General features: G+C 43.4%; 1 protein-coding gene across 2 annotated transcripts in view; it reads left to right on the top strand.

Annotated features, from left to right (window-relative positions):
* LOC127578840 (protein phosphatase 1 regulatory inhibitor subunit 16B-like) overlaps positions 1–22,330 on the top strand; it is a 140,014-nt gene that overhangs the window by 32,430 nt on the left and 85,254 nt on the right. For both annotated transcript variants that reach the window (XM_052031354.1, XM_052031355.1), the window contains exon 2: positions 2,382–2,811. In XM_052031354.1, coding sequence (XP_051887314.1) covers positions 2,547–2,811 — 265 coding nt within the window. In that variant the 5' untranslated portion in view covers positions 2,382–2,546. The remainder of the gene's footprint in view (positions 1–2,381; positions 2,812–22,330) is intronic.

The raw sequence follows: 22,330 nt of genomic DNA, 5'->3' as shown, positions 1-22,330 counted from the left end.
TATAAACTTTATTACTCTTTTTCTTGACCTGTGCTGCCACCTTCAAAGATTAATGTGCACAGATAACCAACTTGCTCATTAAAACTGTACCATTTATTCCATATTGTTTTTTCTTGTTCTTCTGCCAAAATCTATCACTTTGGATGATTCTGCATTAAATTTCTTGTCTGCCCTCTCCATTAATCTGTCATGTCCTTTTGAAGTCTGCAGCTATCCTCCTCACTGTTTACTGTACCTCCAGGTTTTGTTCCATTCTAATCACTGTTTGTTGTGAAGGATGTTTAATGGATGAGCAAAGCGTGCAAACTGCCAGCAAATCTCACTTCCTGGAAGGGAAACAAATCCTCAACTTGCTTAGAGATAAACCAAAAGACTTCTCATATCTGCTGCCTTTGACAATAAATTTTAGATAGAGTCTACAGCACTGAAACAGGCCCTTCAGCCTATCCTGTTCATGCAGACCATCAAGTACCCATCTATACTAAAGGATTGTCAATTTAATTAACATTTTTTTCTCAATAATGTATTTTTTGTAGCTGTTCCTCTCTTCACAGATGCTGCCTGACCTGCTGAGTATTTCCAACATCTGCTGCTATAAAAACTGACTGCAGAAGTTGAGTCCCTGAGCATTAGTTGGCTATTTGGATTTAGTGCATCACAGATTGTTTGTCACACATTCTGTAGTCTATGGTACATTAACAATTAGACTCTACCCTTTGTTTTGTAATCCACAATTCAAATGCTACAGAGTTTTAGAATGTCTTTTGCACTTCTTTCAAGCCATTCTCACAGAATAGTGTTCCTTTTGATACTGAGCTGGTTCTTTAAGAAGACAACAGGTGCATCTTAGAGAAACAAAGGACTGCAGATGCTGGAATCTAGATAAGAAACAGTATGATGCTGGAGGAACTTGGCAGGCCAGGCAGCATCTGTGGAGAAAAGCAGGTGGTCAACGTTTCGGGTCGGGACCCTTCCTCAAGACTGAAGATAGGAAAAGGGGAAGCCCAATATATCTTTATTCAATTCCCTGTTTTGTTTAAGTAACACTTGGTTCTAGGTGTTAATGTCAACTGATTTATGTCCCCTCATATTCTGAAGGTACACTTGAGAGACCAGACACTGCTTATTCCACACAGTGGGATGGTGTCTTCATCCAGCACATGAGATAATAACCAAGTTAAATCAAACATCCACAGTCCCCTGGCACTTTAGAGGCTGTTGATATTCATGGCTGTTTGATCAACACTGCTTTCCCTCAGAGAATCTGGAGCTGTTATTGCACGTGGAGTACCTTTACGGTCCTGTAAAAGGGCCCATATTTGTATAGTAAGTGCCTTTAGCACTTCTTTCAGGTTGTTCCAAGGCATTTTGCATCCAATGAAGTGTAGTCACTGTTGTAATGTGGGAAACGGGATAGCTAGTTCCCACAAATATGATAATGGTGGCCCAACCTGGTGAGTGTTAAATAATGGCCTGAACGTCTAAGTAGGTCTCTTTCAATAAAAAAAGATTTTACAGCATCATATGAATCAAAATGATCAAATGAGTCTATGCGTTGAGGTTGGGTTGTAGTGACCATCATAAGCCACAATCTCTTAGTGGCTCCAGCCCCTTGTTTGAAACGTCCATCCCAAGGGATGATTTCCATGGAAGTTAGTGGGTCTCCTTTATTTGGTCAGAGGATGTGAATCATCTGTGATCTTTGACACTGGCTGATTTATTATAATGGCTCCAGCTCTGAACTGGTTTGATAATGTAAAGAAGCACTTATTTCAGATGGGAATTCAATTCTGTCCCAGTGAATCCAATGCAGATCGAGGATCGCTCCTGAGCCCTTCCTGCTCTGACTAACTCAAGCCACAATGGCCAATGCACCAGCTAATTAAGCCATCAGGGACCATAAGCGTTCCGTGCCAACGTTGCCTTTGTAAGGTTGAACAAGTTTGAGAATATTTCAAATCACAAATTCCAGGATTTCATGCTAATGGCTGGCAATGTAAGCGTGCGCTGAGCAACGTTAGCCCGTGATGGCAGGGTGCACGTGCTCTGGAAATGGCCTGTGCAGACGCAGGCGCAGACGTCGGTGGCTGTGCGGGTCATCACCTACGTCTGTCAGGCCTTCTTTGGAGTTTGCCTCTGTGCGAGAGTGTGGTCAACGCCTGCAGCAGTGCAGGTCTGTGGTCAGGGTCTGTGTTTGTTTGTACCTGTGGTCAGTGTCTGCGCGGACCTGTGGTCGGTGTCTGCGTCTGCGCGGACCTGTGGTCGGTGTCTGCGTCTGCGCGGACGGTTGTGGCATTGACATCCAGGTCAGCTGTCACGTTAGAGTATGAATCCTACACCAAATGACTTAACGCACCAATGTTTTGCTTTGCATTATCTAGGACAAGCCAATGGCAAGAAGCTGGCTGATCCCTTATCCTCCTCCCTCCACTGAAGAGTGGCCGTAAGTCATACCCCAGATCCAAACATCAGCAGCAGTGTTGGACAAGTGAACGCACATCCATGTGTTCTTTCTCCCCCGTCCATCTCCCTTCACTCCTGATTTGATGATCCTTCACCTGGTCATGTCAAGCCACACAGACCTCCTTACAGAACTCCAATTCCCGGAAAGGCTGCCCACCCCGGATCGCCTGAGAGCCGCAAAGAAGCGCCGGGCGCAACAGCTGAAGAAATGGGCGCAGTACGAGAAAGAGATGCAGAACAAAAAGAGGAAAACTGACAAAAAGAAAGGCACGGGGAATCAGAAGCGGGTCACTTTCACTCCCAATGTTACACTTCTGGAGGCTTCTTCCCGCAACGACCTGGAAGAAGGTAGGTGAATTGTTGTTTGCTCAAGTACTATTTCTTGACAATCTTTTGGATTCCAAGTATTTCTAAAACAAAATTTTATTAGTGTTTCTATTCTCCGCCAATTTTTATTAGACAAGCCAAATCAAATCAAGTTTATTGTCATGTGCACAAGTACGGTGAGGTACAGGTACAATGAAAAACTTGCTTGAGCAGCATTACAGAAACATAGATTCAGACAACACATGGGACATAAATTGTATATAAATTATACAAGCCAGTGACTGGAAAACAAGTCATTTGTGCAAAAAACACAATTAGAAACAAGTCCACAGCAGTGCAAAAGGTGGTCCGTAGTGTTCCGTTGCTGAGGTAGGGTTAGGGTTGTGCAGGTCGGTTCAAGAACCTGATGGTTGTAGGAAAGTAGCTGTTCCTGAACCTGGTGGTGTGGGACTACAGGCTTCTGTACTCCTGCCCAACGGCAGCAGTGAGAAGAGGGCATGGCCCAGATGGTGGAGATCCTTGATGACAGATGCTATCTCCTTAAGGCAGCACCTCATGCAGATGCTTTCAGTGGTGGGCAGGGATGTGCCTATGATGGACCGGGTTGTGTCCACAGCTCTCTGCCACCTCTTGCATTCCTGTGTGTTGGAATTGCCATACCAGGCCATGATATAACCAGTCAGGATATTTTCAGCAGTGCATCTGTAGAAGTTTGTTAAAGTATTTGGTAGCATGTTAAATCTCCTCAAGCTTCTAAGAAAGTAGAATCTGGAATAGTTCACGGTTTTTTCTCCACACGGCCCATTCGTAACCCAACATCTGAAGAGGAGTAGTCTCATTCAATAAGATTGTGCTGATCGTTTACCTAAATACTTCCCCGCCCGGTCTCCACATCCCTTGTTCTCTTAGTGTCCAAAAGTCTCTACTGACCTTGCCTTGAATATATTCAAAAGCAGCGTATTCATAACCCTTTTGGGTGGAGAATTCCAAAGATCACCTCATCCCAATTGTAAATATCTGATCCTTCAAGTTCAAGGCCAAGTTCATTGTCCTAGGCATACATACCCAGGGTATAAAGGCCATTAAAATTAGCTTTTTCCAGCAGCAGCACAAACATGACAATCATAACTTTAAACTTTATTTATGCAGCACGGTAACAGGCCCTTCCTGCTCAACGAGCCCGCGCTGCCCAATTACACCCATTTAACCTACTAATCTGTATGCCTTTAGAATGTGGAATGTGTGTTAAGTTAACATATACTTTAACATAAATTATACATAACACAATATAATAAACATAACGATACCGGTGCAAGTTGTGAGAGAGAAAAAAATATCGTCTGAGGTAGTGTCAGGGTTTTTCAGGTGGGTTCAAGAATCTGATGGCAGTGGGGAAGAAGCTGTTGTTGAACCTTGAGGTGAGGGCCCTTTATCTTGAGACTGTGGCCTCCTGGTTCTAGACTCTCCAGCTGGAGGAAGCATCCCCTCAGTACCTTGTCAAACTCTCTCAGAATTGCACCCTTCTCCTTTCAACCACCTATCATTCTTTCAAATTCTAGAAATGTAATCTGTCTCCATCCTGCCGGACAAGGTATCATTCTCAACTGAGAAATCGAGTAAACCTTCATTACGCTCTTGTAAGGCAAGGATATTCTTCCTTGGGAAAAATTGTGCACTGTAGATGTATGAACTTTCTGAGCTGATTTAATGGTAGAAATGTTTCCTTGCTCTTATAGTCCACTTGCTTTGCATTAAAGACTAACATTATCATAAAATTACCCCATCCATAAATACTCTGAAGCCATTCCACCGAGTGGAGATTTTTGTATTGTTCTTGTCACTGGGTACACCATTTCCTTATCAGCCGTCTGTTCTCTCAGGCACTCTCCTGAGATACCTTCTAAAAGCCTCGTGTTTATTTTTCTTGTTGGACCTTTGCCATCAGAATTATCCCCTGATGGAACCTGCTGTACATTGTGTATTCTGGTGGGAATCTGAGTCTTGATAAAGTTCGGCGTAAATTCCCTCACTCGGAGTTTATTATTAACACATCCTGGGAGAGGTGGGAGCCCAAGACTTCCTGCTAGCCGGTGATTCTTTGGGAGTGCCACTATATTAGCAACAGGACAGGAAATTTCAGCATTTTGATTTGGAATTCCAGAGGAATATAAACAGAAAGTGGTGGGCACAAAGCTGATTAAGCAGAAGGTTTGGAGATGAGCAGTGTTAATGTTTCAAGATGATGAACTTTCAGCAGGAAGGACTTAAATTGATTTGTTATTGCCATCCATACAGATCATTTCATCACATCAGTACATCGAGATAGTACAAGGGAAAAGCAATAACAGAATGCAGAATAAATTGTTACAGTTACAGAGAAAGCGCAGTGCAGGTAGACAATAAGGTGCAAAGTCATAACGAGGTAGATTGTGAGGTCAAGAGTCCATCTTATTGTACAAGGGGACTGTTCAATAGTCTTATAACAGTGCGATAGAAGCCTGGTGGTACATGCTTTCAGGGTCCTGTATCTTCTGCCCAATGGGATGGGGGAGAAGAGGGAATATTTGGGGTGGGGGGGGGGGTCTTTGATTATGCTGGCTGCTTTGCCGAGGCAGTGAGAAGTGTGGACAGAGTCCATGGAGGGGAGACTAGTTTCCTTGATGTGCTGAGCTGTGTGGAGATGGAACCTGTTTTTCCTAGCTCTGTATTTGCTTAAGTGGTGAGAAGGGGATGGGGAGAACAAAAGGTCTGTAACCGCGATCTGCATCTCCCTGTTGTCAGTCACTTCAACTCTCCCTCCCACACTATCACAGATATGTCGGTCCTCGGCCTCCTCCACTGCCAGGAGAATTCCAAGTGCAGACTGGAGGAGCAGCACCTCATTTTCCGTCTTGGAACCTTGCAGCCTAACGGCGCGATCATTGAATTCTCCCACTTCAAATAATCCCCACTGCCCTTCCCCACCCACCCCCCCCCCACCATGTTTCTTCTCTTCTTCCCTTTCCTAACTAGCTCTCTTTCTACCCCTTTTTTTTCCGTTCTCTCCTTACCTTTGACCCATCCCCTGGTGGATCTGCTCTCCCCACCTCCCCCGAGCCTGCCTATCTCTATCCCTTACCTGCACCTACCTATCACCACCTTGTGCCCACCCCGCCTCCCCTCTTTTGTCCACCTATCACCGCTCTGCTTTTCCCTCCCATATATTAGGCTTCCCCTTTTCCTATCTTCAGTCCTGAGGAAGGCTCCTGACCCCAAATGTCGACCGCCTGCTTTTCTCCACTGATGCTGCCCGGCCTGCTGAGTTCCTCCAGCATCGTCGTGTTTTTCAGCTAGGTTCCAGCATCTGCAGTCCTTTGTTTCTCTATGGAAGGTGTGTGACTGGGTGGAAATCAGGAAGTAAAGGACAAAGGAAATGGCGATGCAAGCCAGACCTGGTGGTAATAGGACAAGGAAAGAAAGAAAATAATGGTTCTGGAAGAAATGCAAGGGGAATTCGAAATAGTTGATGAAGAAATTACACCCATAGTCCCCATAGGACATCATGGTTCATTTATAGTTGTAACCTCTCATTAGAGGATTGAATTGCAGAACTTTATGGGCGTAGCCTGATGTGATTGTAACTGAGATACTTGGATATTTCCCTTGTGTGCACTGCTTTGAGATACAGTTGTGACATTTAGTAAATTCCATTGAATACAACCAATGCTGAATCACTGACAGTGAGCTCAACCTGAGACATTGTTCAAGTGAAGTACAAGGTGCAGAGACAGAGCTGGAGCCACAACATCTTCGACATTGCTTGGTAAATAGCTACGACATGCTGAGTTCTGGAGCAACGTTTGGCTGATGTTTCCTCTGCTAGTTTTTCAGAGGTTTTACTGATGATGCAGGGAATGGGTGGGTGGGTGGGGGGGGGGGGTGGGGGTAACAGGGGGAAGAATGTGTGTTTTATATTTTAAAAAAAGTTTGCTGTTTCCTCCCCTACCTCTTTTCCCGACATTGTCACAGCAATCTTCAGCAACGTAGTGCGAAACACTTCCTGAGGAGGGAAACCCAAAGTTCACACTGTCAACTTTTGTCAGCATTTTTCTACTTCTGAGAACCTGGGTGTTGTTGGTTAACTGTGTGACTGTAACTGCTCTGTAATTGTAATGGCAATGCTTATGAATTTCCATTCTGTATTGCACAACAATGAAAAGTTACCACACTGTATAATCAGGAGTTTTCAGAGGACCATAGATTTACTGTGGAATAGAACTGCTCTCCCCTTGGACATAAGGTTAAACCTGCAGTTTAGCTGAACTTTACATCCCCCACAGAAAGGTTCAAATGTAACTGACTGGCAAGCAGAATCTCATTTAATTCAATGACTAAAACGTTAAAAAAAACATGTCAGCCACCTTCTGTTTGCTTTGGATGGTTGTTGTAAATGTATAACTATAATTTTACATTGTGCTAGATAATTGCATTAGGAGTACACAGTGTGGTGGTACTTTCATAGTAATGGGTCATGCGATGAGTTGTTATATGTTCCATGGGCTGTTGTGGCTGACCACATCCGTAGACTGAAGAGCTTTTGGCGTTTCATTTTCAAGTAATTGCATTTCCCAAGAATTCTGTGAATATGGTTCAGGTTGCTCATAAGAATGCAGAAGACAAAATCCTGCTACATTGGATCTATCATGAAGTGTTTATTCAGAACGACAAATGTGTGCTGCATTAATAGAATAGCGCGCAGTTAGCAGGGTAATGCAAAAGGTCACCCAGAAGTGATCTTGGCTCTGGCTGCTGATAACTGAATGTACCTTCTTCAAAAAAAAAGCATTCGTGTGCTGTATAGCAATAAACCACTTGAAGTACATTTCCTTTGAGGAAGTGAAGTGTGGAATCAGAGCACATTCAGTCCTTCAAACACAGTAGGCTGGATTTTATGAGAAGATGCTGGCAATTTGCTCACTGACTATGCCAGGAAAGCCCTGTTACAGGTAGTGTACAACAATTCCTTTTGAGTGGAGATTTAGCAGCATCAAGGGGCAAGGGTATTAGGTAATGCACAGTCTCTGAATGATTGAATTTAGTGAACATTTTTATTTATTTTAAGTGTTTTATTTGCAAGATTTTTTGATGGTTCCCTTAATAATTGCAGTGTTTTTTGAGCACTTCTGAATATCAGAGACATTCTCACTCCAAGGCAGATGTAGGAAGGAACATGCGAAAAAAGGAGCCCTCTCGAAGCTGGTCTGCCTTTTTGTTAGATTGTGGGGTTTCTGTGTCTCACGACTTATAAATTATTCTGCACAGCAATCTGGCTGCTCACTACTTTTATTGAAAGGTAAATGACTGCCCCAAAGGTGATGGTGTTCAAAGCACATTACAGGCCAGTTGGGAGGGAAGGAGTGATGCTTTGCAGTTTGTGACTCTAGTGCAGTAAATGGCTTACTCTGTACGGGTGGAAAGGTGCAGATTACAAAGGGAGTAATGTGGATTATATTACTCCATTATTCTGCAATAAAGGAGCATTGTATCATCAATCTATTCATGTATATTTTGGACTGTAGGGGAATGGAGTGTTATGGGCACTGGACAGAAAAGTGGAATTGAGATTAGATCGTCAATGATCTTGTTGAATGGTGGAGTAGTTCCTTGGGCTGTGTGCCTAACTTCTTCTGCTGTTCTTGAAACGCTCTTTATATGTAAAAGTCAGTCAGCTTCTTCAAATAATTCTCCTGTCTTTGTTCAATAAAAATCCAGATGAATTGCTTTTGTAAGTGCTTAGCTTTTTGGAGTCTGGATGCATTCAGAGAAGTACTCAGCTCTTGAGTGGCTCTGTCAGAATGGTTCTTTTTCACTGTTTGATGGCTTTACTTTATTTTTATGCTCATCAAAGTGAGGTATGTTAGTGTCAAAGAATGGAACGTCAACTATTTTAGGCATTAAGTGCCTTCGAATCCAATAGCACACACTAAAGCACACATTAGATAAAGCACAAAGAGGTAATAAAGCATACAGAGATGGGGAAAGGAGCAAATTCTCAGATTGTGGAATAAATGTGAGGAATTGTTTGACCTGTTTTTTGCAGTCCATTTATGCACACCAACTCCCGCAACTAGCAATGCTATAATGACCAAATAAACCTTTCTGGGGATGTTGATTGAGGGATAAGTAAGTGTGGGCCAAGTCACAGGAGAGAACTTCAAAAGAGCATCATGGGATGGTTTCACATGAGTCTGCGGATGCTGGAATCTGGAGCAAAAAAACAAACTGCTGGAGGAACTCAGCAGGTTGAGCAGCATCTGTGGGGGGGAGGGTGGGGGGGAAGGGGACAGTCAGCATTTCTGGTCAGGACCTGATCTTGACTTGAAATGTCAGCTGCTCCACAGATGTTGCTTGACCTGCTGAGTTTCTCCAGCAGTTTGCTTTTTCCCTCATTGGATGGTTTACCTGAAAGGGTACGCAGGACCTCAATTTAACATCTAATCCATAACGATAGTCGGTACTGCTCAGGTTGGGAGTCTGTAACTTCCCCTCTCCATTTGCCCTTTCAATATTGGCTGAGCCTTGGAACGAGCTTGGTCCTTCTTTCTTTAAAATTCTTTCTTAATACCTATCTGTTCAACCAAGCTTTTAGTTCTTCTTCCTAATCTTTCCTTGATGGTGTGCAATTTGCTTGTTTATGAAGTCTGTGAAGTGCTCTTGTTTGGAGCTTTGTTTAAATATACTGTACATTAAAGCTATATGTCCCAGAATTGTGGTACAATTCTTTTTCCATGTTCACCTTCAGTAGGTTCAACCTCTTAAGTAACTGGTTTGGATTTGATGGTTCTTCTGGAGACTTCTCAAGCATATCAGTTTCTCTCTGTTAACAGTGGTAGAGAACAGAATATCCATGCCAACCATTGCACTTACCTGTACTTGTCCTACGTACCTACATTTAGTCAGTCACTTCTTATGCCATGGCTGAAGATACAGGGATATTAACTTATTTTTTAATAGATGTAAACCAGTCATAGAGTAACTAAAAGCTTCCATCTTGGTTACTACCCCAAGTTCAGCTGCTACTTAAACACATCTGTTCTTCAAATGTAGTACTGATCTGGCAATAGTGTTGGTACAGATCACTCACCCCCAATGGCAGCTAATGCCACAACTAACCTGTGTATTCTTATGCAAGTACTAGTTCCCAGCGCTGGGTGTAGACCTGAGTCAGTGGTGGCATCTTCTGCCCCCTCCTACTGTCTCTGTCCCCTCATCCACCCTTCACCCCCAGACATGCTGCCTGCTTCTCCTGCTGGATTGCAAGGGGGTAGTGCTAACCACCTCAGACCAAGTCTGGCCACAGAGCCTGCACTGGGTTAAACCTGGTACAGGCACAACAGTGCTCATTCACCTGAGTGGCAATTATCGGCTTCCAGGAGAGAGTAATATTTGTGAGTATCTTTGACATTCAGTGACAGTTTTGGAAGCCAGTGAACCTGGGGGTTGGATCTTGCCGTCTATCAAGAGAGTCTGCCTTATTCAGTTCTGGTCGCCTCATTATAGGAAGCTTTAGAGAGGGTGCAGAGGAGATTTACCAGGATGCTGCCTGGATTGGAGAGCATGTCTTATGAGGATAGGTTGAGTGAGCTAGGGTTTTTCCCTTTGGAGAGAAAGGAGGATGAGAGGTGACTTGATAGAAGTGTACAAGATGATAAGAGGCATAAATCGAGTGGACAGTCAGAGACTTTTTCCCAGGGCGACAATGGCTAACACGAGGGGGCATAATTTAAGGTGATTGGAGGAAGATATAAGGGGGATGTCAGAGGTATGTTTTTTACACAGAGAGTGGTGGGTGCGTGGAACGCACTGCCAGCAGAGGTTGTGGGGGCACATACATTAGGGACATTTAAGAGACTCTTAGATAGCCAGATGTATAACAGAAAAATGGAGGGCTATGTGGGATCGAAGGGTTAGATAGATAATAGAGCAGGATAAAATGTCGGTACAACATCGTGGGCCAAAGGGCCTGTACTGTGCTGCTATGTTCTATGTTATTAGTTCCTGAAACAACCTCACTGAGGTCCCTCTATACAGCTCATCTCCCACTGTTGCACGAGTAGAGAAAGTTGTCCCTAATTACTGCACTTCTCCTTTCTATTGGATTGTTTGATGCCTGAGACAGGCAGAGTTTCTGGAGGAGCCTGGCTCCTGAGGCTGATTTCAAATAATGGCAGGGGAAAGGAAAATGGGCAGAAAACTGAATATAATTGAAGCTGAGCAAGCCGCTTGCTGAAAATACATCTCAAAACCAACAGCAAACTCTATTGAAATCAGGAAGAAATAACTTGGAATCATAATTCCGCTTGCATGCCCTCAGGATGTCCAAAGAATTGTACAACCAGTTAATTTCTTTTTGTGTTGTGCAGACAAACATTTCAGCCTACTTTCATGCTACAAAAGACAGATTTACATTTCTATAGCACCGTTCACAACCCTGAAACATTTTCAGCCAATGAAGTGCTTTCTGAAGTGTTGTTCCTGTGGCAATGGAGGAAGTTCATCAGCTATTTTGTGTACAGACAGGCTCCCAAAACTAGTATTGTGATTGGATAATCTGTTTTGGTGATGTTGATTCGGAGATGACTAATGTCCAGGAAACCAGGAATAAATTCCCTGCTCCTCTTCAAAATAATTATGTTCATTAGAGAGAGAAGGGAGAACCTTGGGTTTAAGGTCTCACTTGAAACATGGCCTCTCTGACAGTGCAGCACAAGAAAGGGAAGCAAAGGACTGCAGGTACTGGAATTTAGATGAAAAGCACGATGACGCTGGAGGAACTCAACAGGCCAGGCAGCATCCGTGGAGAAGGATGTCCTGAAGAAGGGTCCTGACCCGAAACGTTGACCGTCTGCTTTTCTCCACAGATGCTGCCTGCCCTGCTGAGTTCCTCCAGCATCATCGTATTTTTCACACATTAGCTAAATCTTTGTGCTCCTGGAATGGGAATTGAAGTCACAACCTTCTGATTTAAGGCAAGAGTGCTGGTAACTGAGCCTCGAATGATATCCAGGCAAGGAGTTGAATGGTTAGTTTACCGGTTGCAGTGTTTTCGATGTATGCCAGGTTAAGAATAGAACGTCTTACTGCTTTTCACAAAAATGATGCCCTTTAGGTCCAGTTCGACAGAATGCTGAGACCTTGCAGCACGGCTGTCTGCAACGGACCATCAGAATGGTTACATCAGGGAAAGAAGCCATTTGGCCCATTGTCCATATTGGCTCTAGGTAGGAGTAATCAAGTTCATCTCACTCCCTCACTCTTTCCCCATCATCATGCCAATACTTTTCTTTCAGGTACTTACCCAGCACCCTTTTTAATCTGCCTCCATTGCTAACCCTTGGCTCTATATGCTAGACCCCAACTACTAACTGAGTTTTAAAAAAAAACTTTTCCTTTTGTCAACTCTAGTCTGCTTTGATGTGTCCTTACTGACGATGTGCTGAAGCTTTAGAGTGACATTTGGAGCTCGGGGATTCTGACTTGAGGGTTGTACCAGCTTAACCATTTCCCCTCCCATCAAGGATGTGTGTTGATGCGATCATAACATGGCCTCTTGACTGCTCCTGCAGAGCTGTGTGGTTTCCAGATCATTAGTTATGTTTGTTCAGTTAATGTAGTCTAAGTTATGGGTCAGTTGGTTAATAATGAGTTTCAAGTGCCTAAGGCCTCCCAGAGGTGTAAAACGAGTTGTTTTTTAATGAATGATCATGATTTGCTGTTTGTGAGCAAGCTGTTTCATTACATTGTCCTTGGGTCAAGCAGATAAAAATATATTTGGAGGCAAATCCATCAGGATTATTCTTTCAATTTGTTACTTGCACCTGGGTAAACTCATCTAGGATTCCTGCTTTCAGTTGCTTTGCAATGATGCTTTGCTGTGGGGAAAAAAATATATAAGAATATAAAACTCTGGAGTATTGCATTCAATTCTGGTCACTCCATTATAGGAAAATGTGGAGGCTTTGGAAAGGGTGCAGAAGAGGTTTACCAGGATGCTGCCTGGATTAGAGGGGATGTGGACAAATTTGGGTTCTTTTCTCTAGAGCAGCGGAGGCTGTGGTGGGACCTGATAGAAGTTTATAAGATTGAGGGGCATAGATAGAGTAGACAGCCAGTATCTTTTTCCCAGGGTCAAAATGTCTAATACCAGAGGGCATGCATATGCAGATGTGCGGGGCAAGTGTTTTACACAGAGAGCGGTTGGTGCCTGGAGTGTACTGCCAGGGGCGGTAGTGGAGGCAAAAACGATAGAGGCTCTTAGATAGAGACATGAGTGTGCGGAGAATGGAGGGATATGGACGTCGTGTAGGCGGAAGGGACTACTTTAGTAGGCTTTTATTTACTAGTTTAATGAGTTCGGCACAACATCGTGGGCTGAAGGGCCTGTTCCTGTGCTGTACTGTTCTATGTTCTAATAGAAGACAGACAAAGGTTTGATTGTGCAGTCCCTTTCCCTTATTAAGACAGCTTGTTTCCATGCTCCACGTGAAGGGTCTTGACCCGAAACATCAACTGTCCATTGCTGCCTGACCCGCTGAATTCCTCCGGCGTTTTGTGTATCGCTCCAGATTCCAGCATCTGCAGTCTCTTGTGTCTCACATATAGACTGATCATTTGAACAGATACCAGGGAGTTATAATTGCCCACATCCTCCTGCAACTGTCCTAGAAAATGTGCGGAAAAATATTTCCCCAGAATTGTTAAGGTTGTGATTTTAGAATTCGGATCCTAAATAGCTTGGATATACAGATGTGGCTTAAGCAAGAAGAGGTGTTTGCCACATCAATCTGGCACAGATTTGAAGTGTTAACCTAGTGTATCATTTTCTGCACCACTTGTTCTGTTAAATTAATTGTTGTACTATCCAAAATTGGGATGACAAGGTAGAGAAGAGGCCCAGTGTGGCTGGTCGTGCCTGTGAGAGCTCAGTAAAAGAGCTGGCCAAGCAGAGCTCCTGCCTGGTCTTCCCGTGATTGTTCCATTGCTTCTTTCATTGCCCTGTATCCTCTGGATATCCTTTTGCCACTGCAAACAGTTTCTTCTTGTTTACGCTATAAAAATCACTCATGATTTTGGACTGTTATGACCATATTTATTTTAAATACAACAAATTTGAGGACTTTCTTACTGCCAGCCAGATGGGTCATGGAAGGGTTCCTATGTTGTCATTGACTGTTAGGGTCACAGAAGGAGGGATCCAGGGAGTCTTTCTGACTGCTGATCCTGCTATCACCATTCTCTGAGCAAACCACCAATAAAGTTCTCACCAAGGGAAGGGCCCGTGACTTTGGTGGATGAACACAAGTAGAAGTTAATTGACGAGGACTGCAGTTACCAAAGCAATGAGATAATTTCACACTCTGACCCTCTCCAACAGCTGTCAATGGATCCAGAGCAATATATCTTCATATTCCCATTAAGAATAGGAGAGTAAGAGGCTGCAAAGAATTTCCTTGGTTCTCTTAAATCACTGCTAAGGTGTGAATTGTGGTGCCTTTTGTTGTTGACTTAGGTGATGTTCTGGTTGGTGGAGTCAGCTTGAAGAGGAAGGAATGCATTTCTGTGACTTGGAACGTTGCTAGCGTACGCTCGTCATAGAGTCATACAACACGGAAACCAGTCCTTTGGCCCAACTAGTCCACGCTAACCAAGATTCCCATTAAGCAAGTCCCATTTGCCCATGTTTGGCCTATATCCCTCCAAACTTTTCTTATCCATGTACCTGTTGTCAATGTATCTGCCTTAACCACTTCCTCTGGCATACTGACCACCCTCTGGGTGAAAAAGGTTCCCATTAAATCTCTCCCGTCTCTCCTTAAACCTATTCCCTCTAGTTCTTGATTCCCCAACCCTGGGGGAAAAAAACTGTGCATTCACCCTAACTATGCCCCTCATGATTTTAAGGTAAGATATTAAGATATTTATTTATTAGTCACACGTACATCGCCAAATGCATCTTTTTGTGTTACTGAGAATATGCCGGGGGCAGCCCGCAAGTGTCACCACTCTTTCAGCACCAACATAGCATTGCCCACAACTCCTAACCCGTACATCTTTGGAATGTGGAAGAAAACTGGAGCACCCGGAGGAAACCCACGCAGACACACAGAGAGAATGTACAAACTCCTTACAGACAGCAGCAGGAATTGAACCCGGGTCGCTGGCACTGTAATAGCGCTATGCTAACCACTACACTACCGTGCCTGCCCCTACTGCAATATAAGATCATCCCTCTCTCCTACACTCCAATGAAAAAAGTCCCAACCTGCTCAACCTCTCTCCATAACTCAGTCCTTCAAGTCCCGGCAACATCCTCGTAAATCTCCCTCTGCACTCTTTCTAGCTTAATGGCATCTTTCCTATGGCAGGGCGACCAAAACTGAACACAATATTCCAAATGTGGCTTCACCAACGTCTTGTCCTCTGCCTGTGGATGTAACTGTCACTCATCAGACCCAGCAGTCTTCAGAGAGCTCATTGCTGAATATGCAGAGGGAGACCCTGTTACTGTGTGGCAGCAAGTGAAACAGCAAATAGTTTAGCAACAAACAATCTGCTGGAGGAACTCAGCAGGTCAAGCAGAATCTGTGGGGGGGGGGGGGGGGGACGGAATTGTCGATGTTTCGGGTCAAAACCCTGCATCGGGATGTGTTTGTTATTTCCTTTAATTCCCTTCTCCCCACAGATGCTGTTCAACCCACTGAGTTCCTCCAGCAGATTGTTGCTCCAGATTCCAGCATCTGTGGTCTCTTGTGTCCGCAAATGGTTAGCGCTGTTTGATTGAAACATGCCTGTGAGAAGTATGGATGGCATAGTTATTATCATTCAAGGATGAGTCTAAAGGGATGTTTTGCTGTCCAGCTCCTTACACGGAGTAATGGGCCCTCAGAGGGTCTTTGTTCTTCCATACTCAGCTTCATGGCAAAATTGGAATAACATCCATGGAGGTGAGGTATTATGCAGAACATTTCTTTTCACTGTTTTGGGAAGTTGCACTGAAAATTTTTGAGAATGTCTTGGTGAGTGAGCCAGATAATGACGGTGGAGCAGTTTGTCAAATCTGCACGGAGAGCTGCTTAATCTCTCTGTCAGAGAACATAAAGGATCTGCTATTAGGTATCATGAGTATAATCATTAAAGTTCAATTAAAAATACAGGCGATGAACTGCTGCAGGAATAAAATAGCAGTTCAGTTTCATTTTGCACAATGCTGTTTTTACCATCGATGTATAGATTACTACAGCAGAGGATGCCATTCGGTCCATTTGGTCTATGCCAGCTCTTTTGGGGGAGCACTTCAGTTAGTTCCACTCCCTATCTTTATCCTCTTACCCTTGCAATTTCTCTCTTTCAAATATTTATTCAATTCCCTTTTGATAGCATCTGAGTCTGTTTCCACTGTGGTAGCTGGCTGTACTTTCCAAACCTCAATCACTTGATGTATTTAAAAACCTTTTTCCTCAAGTTAGCTCTTCTTCAGCCAATCCCCTTGAATGTATGTCCTCTGGTTGCCGACCAACAATTAGAAATGGTTTCTTCATTTATTCTATTGCTAATCGAAGCATTTCACAAATTTAAGTGACTCTATTTAAGCTCTTGGCCTTTCCTGTTTGAAGGAGACTATGTTGCTTCATCGTCTTACAGAGGGTTAAAGCAGCATTCCTCAGCTGCAATGCCCAACCAGTATAAAGGTAATCTGAATTCAGGAAGAGGATTGAAAAAGAGTAAGAGTCTTTTACTGGGCTCGATCTGCCTGTCAAGCTTCACTCCTCCTCAGTCCACCAATCACCCACTGGCCTGTCTCCCTCTCCTCTTTCTACTGACTATCTCCCCTCTCCTTTCTCAGTCCTGATGCAGGGTTTTGACCCAAAACATTGACAATTCCTTTCCCCTCACAGATGCTGCTTGACCCGCTGAGTTCCTCCAGCAGACTGTTTGTTGTTGAAAAGACTAAGATTCTTTGTAATAAGTAGACTTGTAGTCTTTCAGTTTGGAGTTGGTTTGGCTCCTGATGTCCAACTTGGTGGAAGGGTGCAACCAAAATCATTCAGAGTTTGTAGGTTTGTTGCCAGTTTATATGGTATGGTGGCACGGTGGATAATTACTGGGCTGGGAATCCAGAGGCCAGGATTAATGATCAAGAGAAATGTTCAAATTCCACCATGGGTAGATGGGGAATTTAATTTAATAAATCTATAATAAACATCTTCCTTCTGTAATATTGATATTGAAACTAAAAATTAATTTGGTTCAAAAGGGAAAGATATCTGCCACCAGTGTGGCCTCCATAGCAATATGCATGACGCTTATCACTGGAGATTGACACCAAACCTTCAGTTTAGGGGTCGGTGAGTGATGGGCATCAAGTGCAGGGTTCAATAGTAATGCCTTTGAATGTATTGCTGTTAGGCTGTGTGTTCCTGCTGTACTTTATAATTGTGAGAAAAATGGAGTTTGTTGGTTATACTGAGGGAAGCGCTGGTGAAGTAATCATATTTTTGCAAGTATAGCTGAGGTATTTAAAGATTGAAATTACAGTTGTATTTTTTTAAATTCATCCATGGGATCTGGGCATTTATTGCCCTGAGGAATATAATGGTGAGCTCCCTTCTTGAACTGCTGCAGTCATTAATGAAGCTGTTTCCGGGGTGATGTCAGGGAGGGAGTTTGGGGTTTTGACCAGCAATAGTAAGGAAGTGGGAAATTATGCTCGGATCTGGATGGTGCGCAGCATGAAGGGGAAATTACACTTAGTGGAGTCCCCTGCTCTCGCTGCTCTTCTTCTGAGTTCAGGCATTGTGCTGTTGAGTTCCTCAGTTCCTTTCCAGGACGGTAGACCACAAGAAAATGAAAGTTTACTAAGAATACACCAGTGATATGGTCATTATTGACTTGCCCAAATTAGACATGAGACTTGTTGCAGCATGAATTGAGGAAGAAGGGAAATATGATAAAGAAATTGGAAAATTGAATAATGAAGGAGCCTTCCATGTCTTCATGCTGAAGAGCAGACTGATGAGGTATATGTATTGGAGGCTCTACTCAACTGTGAAGTCTCTTCAAATTATGCCCACTTTGAAAAAGTTTTCTTCCTTTCAGGTGAAGGGTCTCGACTCGAAAGGTTGACTATCCACTTCCCTCCACAGATACTGCCTGACCCGCTGAATTCCTCCAGCAGTTTGTTTTTTGCTGAGGTATATGTCATTTTCTGTCCTAATGGCTGGATTTTCAGAGCCACGCTCTCCCCAGAGAATGCAGAATGGCTCCAGCACGAAACTGCCTACAGACCAGGATAGGCTGTTACTCAGTCTGAACCAATTAGTAGCACTTTTGTCCTGACATCAAAGGTCATGAGATCGAGTCTACTCCAGCAACTTGAGCACCAAAATCCAGGCTGACAGTCCAATGCAACACCAGGCAGAAGTTTCATCTTTTAGGTGAGATGGTACACCAAGGCCTTGTCTGCCTTCTCAGGTGAGAGATCCCATGGCAGTATTTCATAAAAAGAGCTGGGGAGGGTCCCTGATGCCCTGGCTAATATCCATTTCACTAGTATCAGACTGAGGTTATTATCACATTGCTGTTTGTATTTGCAAATTGGCGATTGCACTTCCTTCATTACAACACTTCAAACTTCATTACCTGTAAATCACTTTTGGATATACTGATGGGGACTTGTGCAATACTTTATTTTTTAGTTTCACCCGACAACATCATAAAAAACATTATGTGTGGGAATTGCAGTGTAAATGCAGTGCTTGGGGTCTGGATTAATATGAAGGAGGATTTCTCACCATGCTAAGAAAGAACAAAACTTGCCAAAAGGTATACATTTAAAACAAGAAGTACTAGTTGAATTTAGCGTGAATTATTTTAAATTTATAGAACATTCATGATTATCCACTTGCAAACAACAGAGCGAATAACACCAACGTTTTTTTCTTGCAAATTAAAGCATTAATAGAAGTCACAGATAATATCAGATAATATGTCTTTGTGTCTGAGATTAAATCCTGCAGTGGGTTGAACAGACCTTTCCAGCCTCAAACATTGAATGCTAATAATAATTCCAAACTTTTCTTTACTGGGATTAACCAGGGGTTTACCAGGATGCTGCCTGGAGTAGACGGCATGTACTATAAGGAGAGGTTGGACAAACTTGGGTTGTTTTCTCTGGAGCATTGGAGGCTGAGGGGAGACCTGATAGAAGTTTATGAAATTCTGAGGGGCATAGATGGGGTAGACAGTCGGAATCTTTCCCCCAGGGTAGAAATATCAAATATTAGAGGACATGCATTTAAGGTGAGAGGGGGAAAGTTTACAGACAGTGCTGGGTGCCTGGAAGGGGCTACCAGGGGTAGTGGTGGAAGTAGATATGATGATTAAGAAACTATTAGATGAATATGCAGGAATGGAGGAATATGGATCATGTACAGGCAGAAGAGATTTAGGTTAATTGCCATCATGTTCGGCGCAGACATTGTGGGCTGAAGGGCCTCCTCCTATGCTGTACTCTTCTATGTTTCTGCCAAAGCATCATGCAAAATTTTGAGAGTTATAATCCAGAAATGGAGAGTGTGACCCCAAGATTGTGTTTTTCTGTCCAATCTTGTGATCTTTTTATTATAAAGCAGTTAAAACAATTTGCAGGCTGCAGTTAAATGCCATCTGGGCATTATTTTCACAGTAATAGAGTGTTCTTACAGTGAGAGAAGAAGGATTTAATGCTCCTTGTTGTGCAAATGAAGATTGATAATTTTTGCAGTCTAAGTTTGTGAGGTTGGGCAAAAAATAGCTTAAGTCTCAGAAAAAGATGACATTTAGCAATGATGTCTTGTTAATATTAAATCTCATTCGAAGACTGCCTTGCATTTGTAAGGATGAAAGGTAGCAGTTAAGCCTGTTCTGTGTTTTGTATTTCATTTTATCCAACTGAAATTAAACTGGAGATGATCCTGTTTTTTTTCTCTCAGGGCGCAGTCGCTAATAGAAGCATGTCACAATAATAATTGCATCCTGTCTTGCGACCAGCCCCTTGGTAATTACTGCAATTGACTGAGCAAGGAAGTTGAGGCTTTACTTTTTAATTTACAGATCAAGGTGGCTTGGGAACTGGACTAGAGGAGTTGATCCGTTGAGTTTTATTCTTTGAAGCAGAGATGGTTATGGATGTGTTTTGAAAAAAATCCTTAAGGGAGGTAACCGATTTATAATCAATCCCATTGTTGTGAATAGATGAGTAAAGGATGAGAGGAGGCTTTAGTGGAGCAAAGTGCTGGCAAAGACTGGATGAGCCACAAGGAGTCTCAAAGAGACTTAAAGCACAGAAATGGGCCCTTCGGCCCATCAAGTCCATGCTGACCTTCAACATCTTTTATATTTCAAAAGTAAACTTCATTCATAATAAAAAATATAAGGTTTCTTTATTAGTCACATGTACATCAAAACACACAGTGAAATGCATCTTTTGCGTAGAGTGTTCTGGGGGCAGCCCACAAGTGTCGCCATGGTTCCGGCGCCAACATAGCATGCCCACAACTTCCTAACCTGTACGTCTTTGGAATGTGGGGGGAAACCGGAGCACCTGGGGGAAACCGGAGCACCCGGAAGAAACCCACGTAGACACGGGAAGAACGTACAAACTCCTTACAGACAGAGGCCGGAATTGAACCCGGGTCGCTGGCGCTGTAATAGCGTTACGCTAACCACTACACTACCGTGCTTGCCCACTTATGTGGTCCCTCAGGGTGAAACACCCTTTCATTGTTTGAGGGGTTTCCCCACCTGACTCTGTCCCTCCATGTGCAGTAGTGGAAGGAGCCCAGACTGTGGTCCTTCCCCACAGAGCCTTTGCCTTGGCTACACTCAGCTTCAGTGCGTCCCTCAGCACGTACTCCTGCAGCCTGGAATGTACCAGCCTGCAGCAGTCCCTTACATCAACCACCCACTTACACTCATCCTACATTAATCCCATTTTCTATTCTCCCCACATTCCCCTCAACTCCCCCCAGATTCTCCCACTCAGTTTCACACTGGGGGAGATTTACGTTGGCCAATTAAATCTACTTCCCGCATGTTTTGGGGATATGAGAGGAAACACAAGCAACGGGAGGAACCCCACACAGTCACAGGGAGAACATGCAAACGTCACACAGACAGGATGACCTGTTTCTGTACAGAAACCCATGAATGATCCGAGGTTTTAACATGTGCTTGATGCTACAGTAGTATTGTGGATTCAAAATTAATGCTGAAATTTTCCTCACATTCAGCCTTTTAAGATACAAAAGCCTGGAAGTACATACCACCAGGCTCAAAGACAGCTTCTATCCCACTGTTATAAGACTATTGAATGGTTCCCTAGTACGATAAGGTGAACTCTTGATCTCACAATCTACCTTGTTATGACCTTGTACCTTATTGTCTACCTGCACTGCATTTTCGCTGTAGCTGTTACACTTTATTCTGCATTCTGTTATTGTTTTACTTTGGACTACCTCAATGCACTGTTGTAATGAATTGATCTGTATGAATGGTATGCAAGACATGTTTTTCACTGTACCTCGGTACATGTGACAATAATGAATTGATCTGTACGAACGGTATGCAAGACACTTTTCCACTGTATTGGTTTGTTTTTGTCACTTGTACAGAGGTACAGTGAAAAACTTGTCTTGCATACTGATCGTACAGGTCAATTCATTACACCGTGCAGTTACATTGAGTTAGTACAGAGTGCATTGAGGTAGTACAGTTAAAACCATGGTACATGTGACAATAACAAACCGATTCCAATTCCCTTTTCTCACGTTTAGCAGGCTTTAAATAAAAATAGTCACTGCTGGAAATACCCAGCAGATCAGGTGGCACTGCTTGAGGGAGAAAAGCCGGAGATACCATTGCAAGTTTTACCAGAACTGGCCAGTTCTGATACAAACCGGAACGACTGTGGTTTTTTTCTGAAAAGATGAACGGGTTAGAGTGGGATTGGGATGGATACTAAACTGAAAGACAATTGGACGCTCAGTATCACCTTTACAGGCCAAATGGAGATGTTCAGCAAAACTGTCACCCACTCTTCAATGAGGTTCTCCAACGTAGAGGAGACTGAAGGCTAATACGTTAAATCGGAGGAAGTACAAATGCTTCAGCTGGAAGGAGGGTTTGTGTCCCTGATTGGTAGAAAAAGAATTAAAAGATCAGGTGTTGCATCCCCTGAATGGGAAGATGCCATGAGAAGTGGAGTAGATGTTGGTGATGGTGGGAAAATCCATCTGGCCTACTCCATACTGTGATGCCAAGGAAAACATGAATTAACATTTCCTTACTCAGTCCGTCCCCTCCTCCCTTTTCAAACATGTTAGCAGTCCTTCAATTCTCTGACATCGCTCCGTTGGCCAGGGAGGACAGAAAAATGACAATCAGTGCCTCTAATTTCCTCCCTTCCATTAATATCCTGAGATGTATTTTGTCTGGGCCTGGCGGTTTATCCACTTTCAAAGAT

This window comes from Pristis pectinata, chromosome 16 (genome assembly GCF_009764475.1).
Source record: "Pristis pectinata isolate sPriPec2 chromosome 16, sPriPec2.1.pri, whole genome shotgun sequence".
Lineage (NCBI taxonomy): Eukaryota > Metazoa > Chordata > Chondrichthyes > Rhinopristiformes > Pristidae > Pristis > Pristis pectinata.
This window is presented reverse-complemented; position numbering and strand designations above follow the sequence as displayed.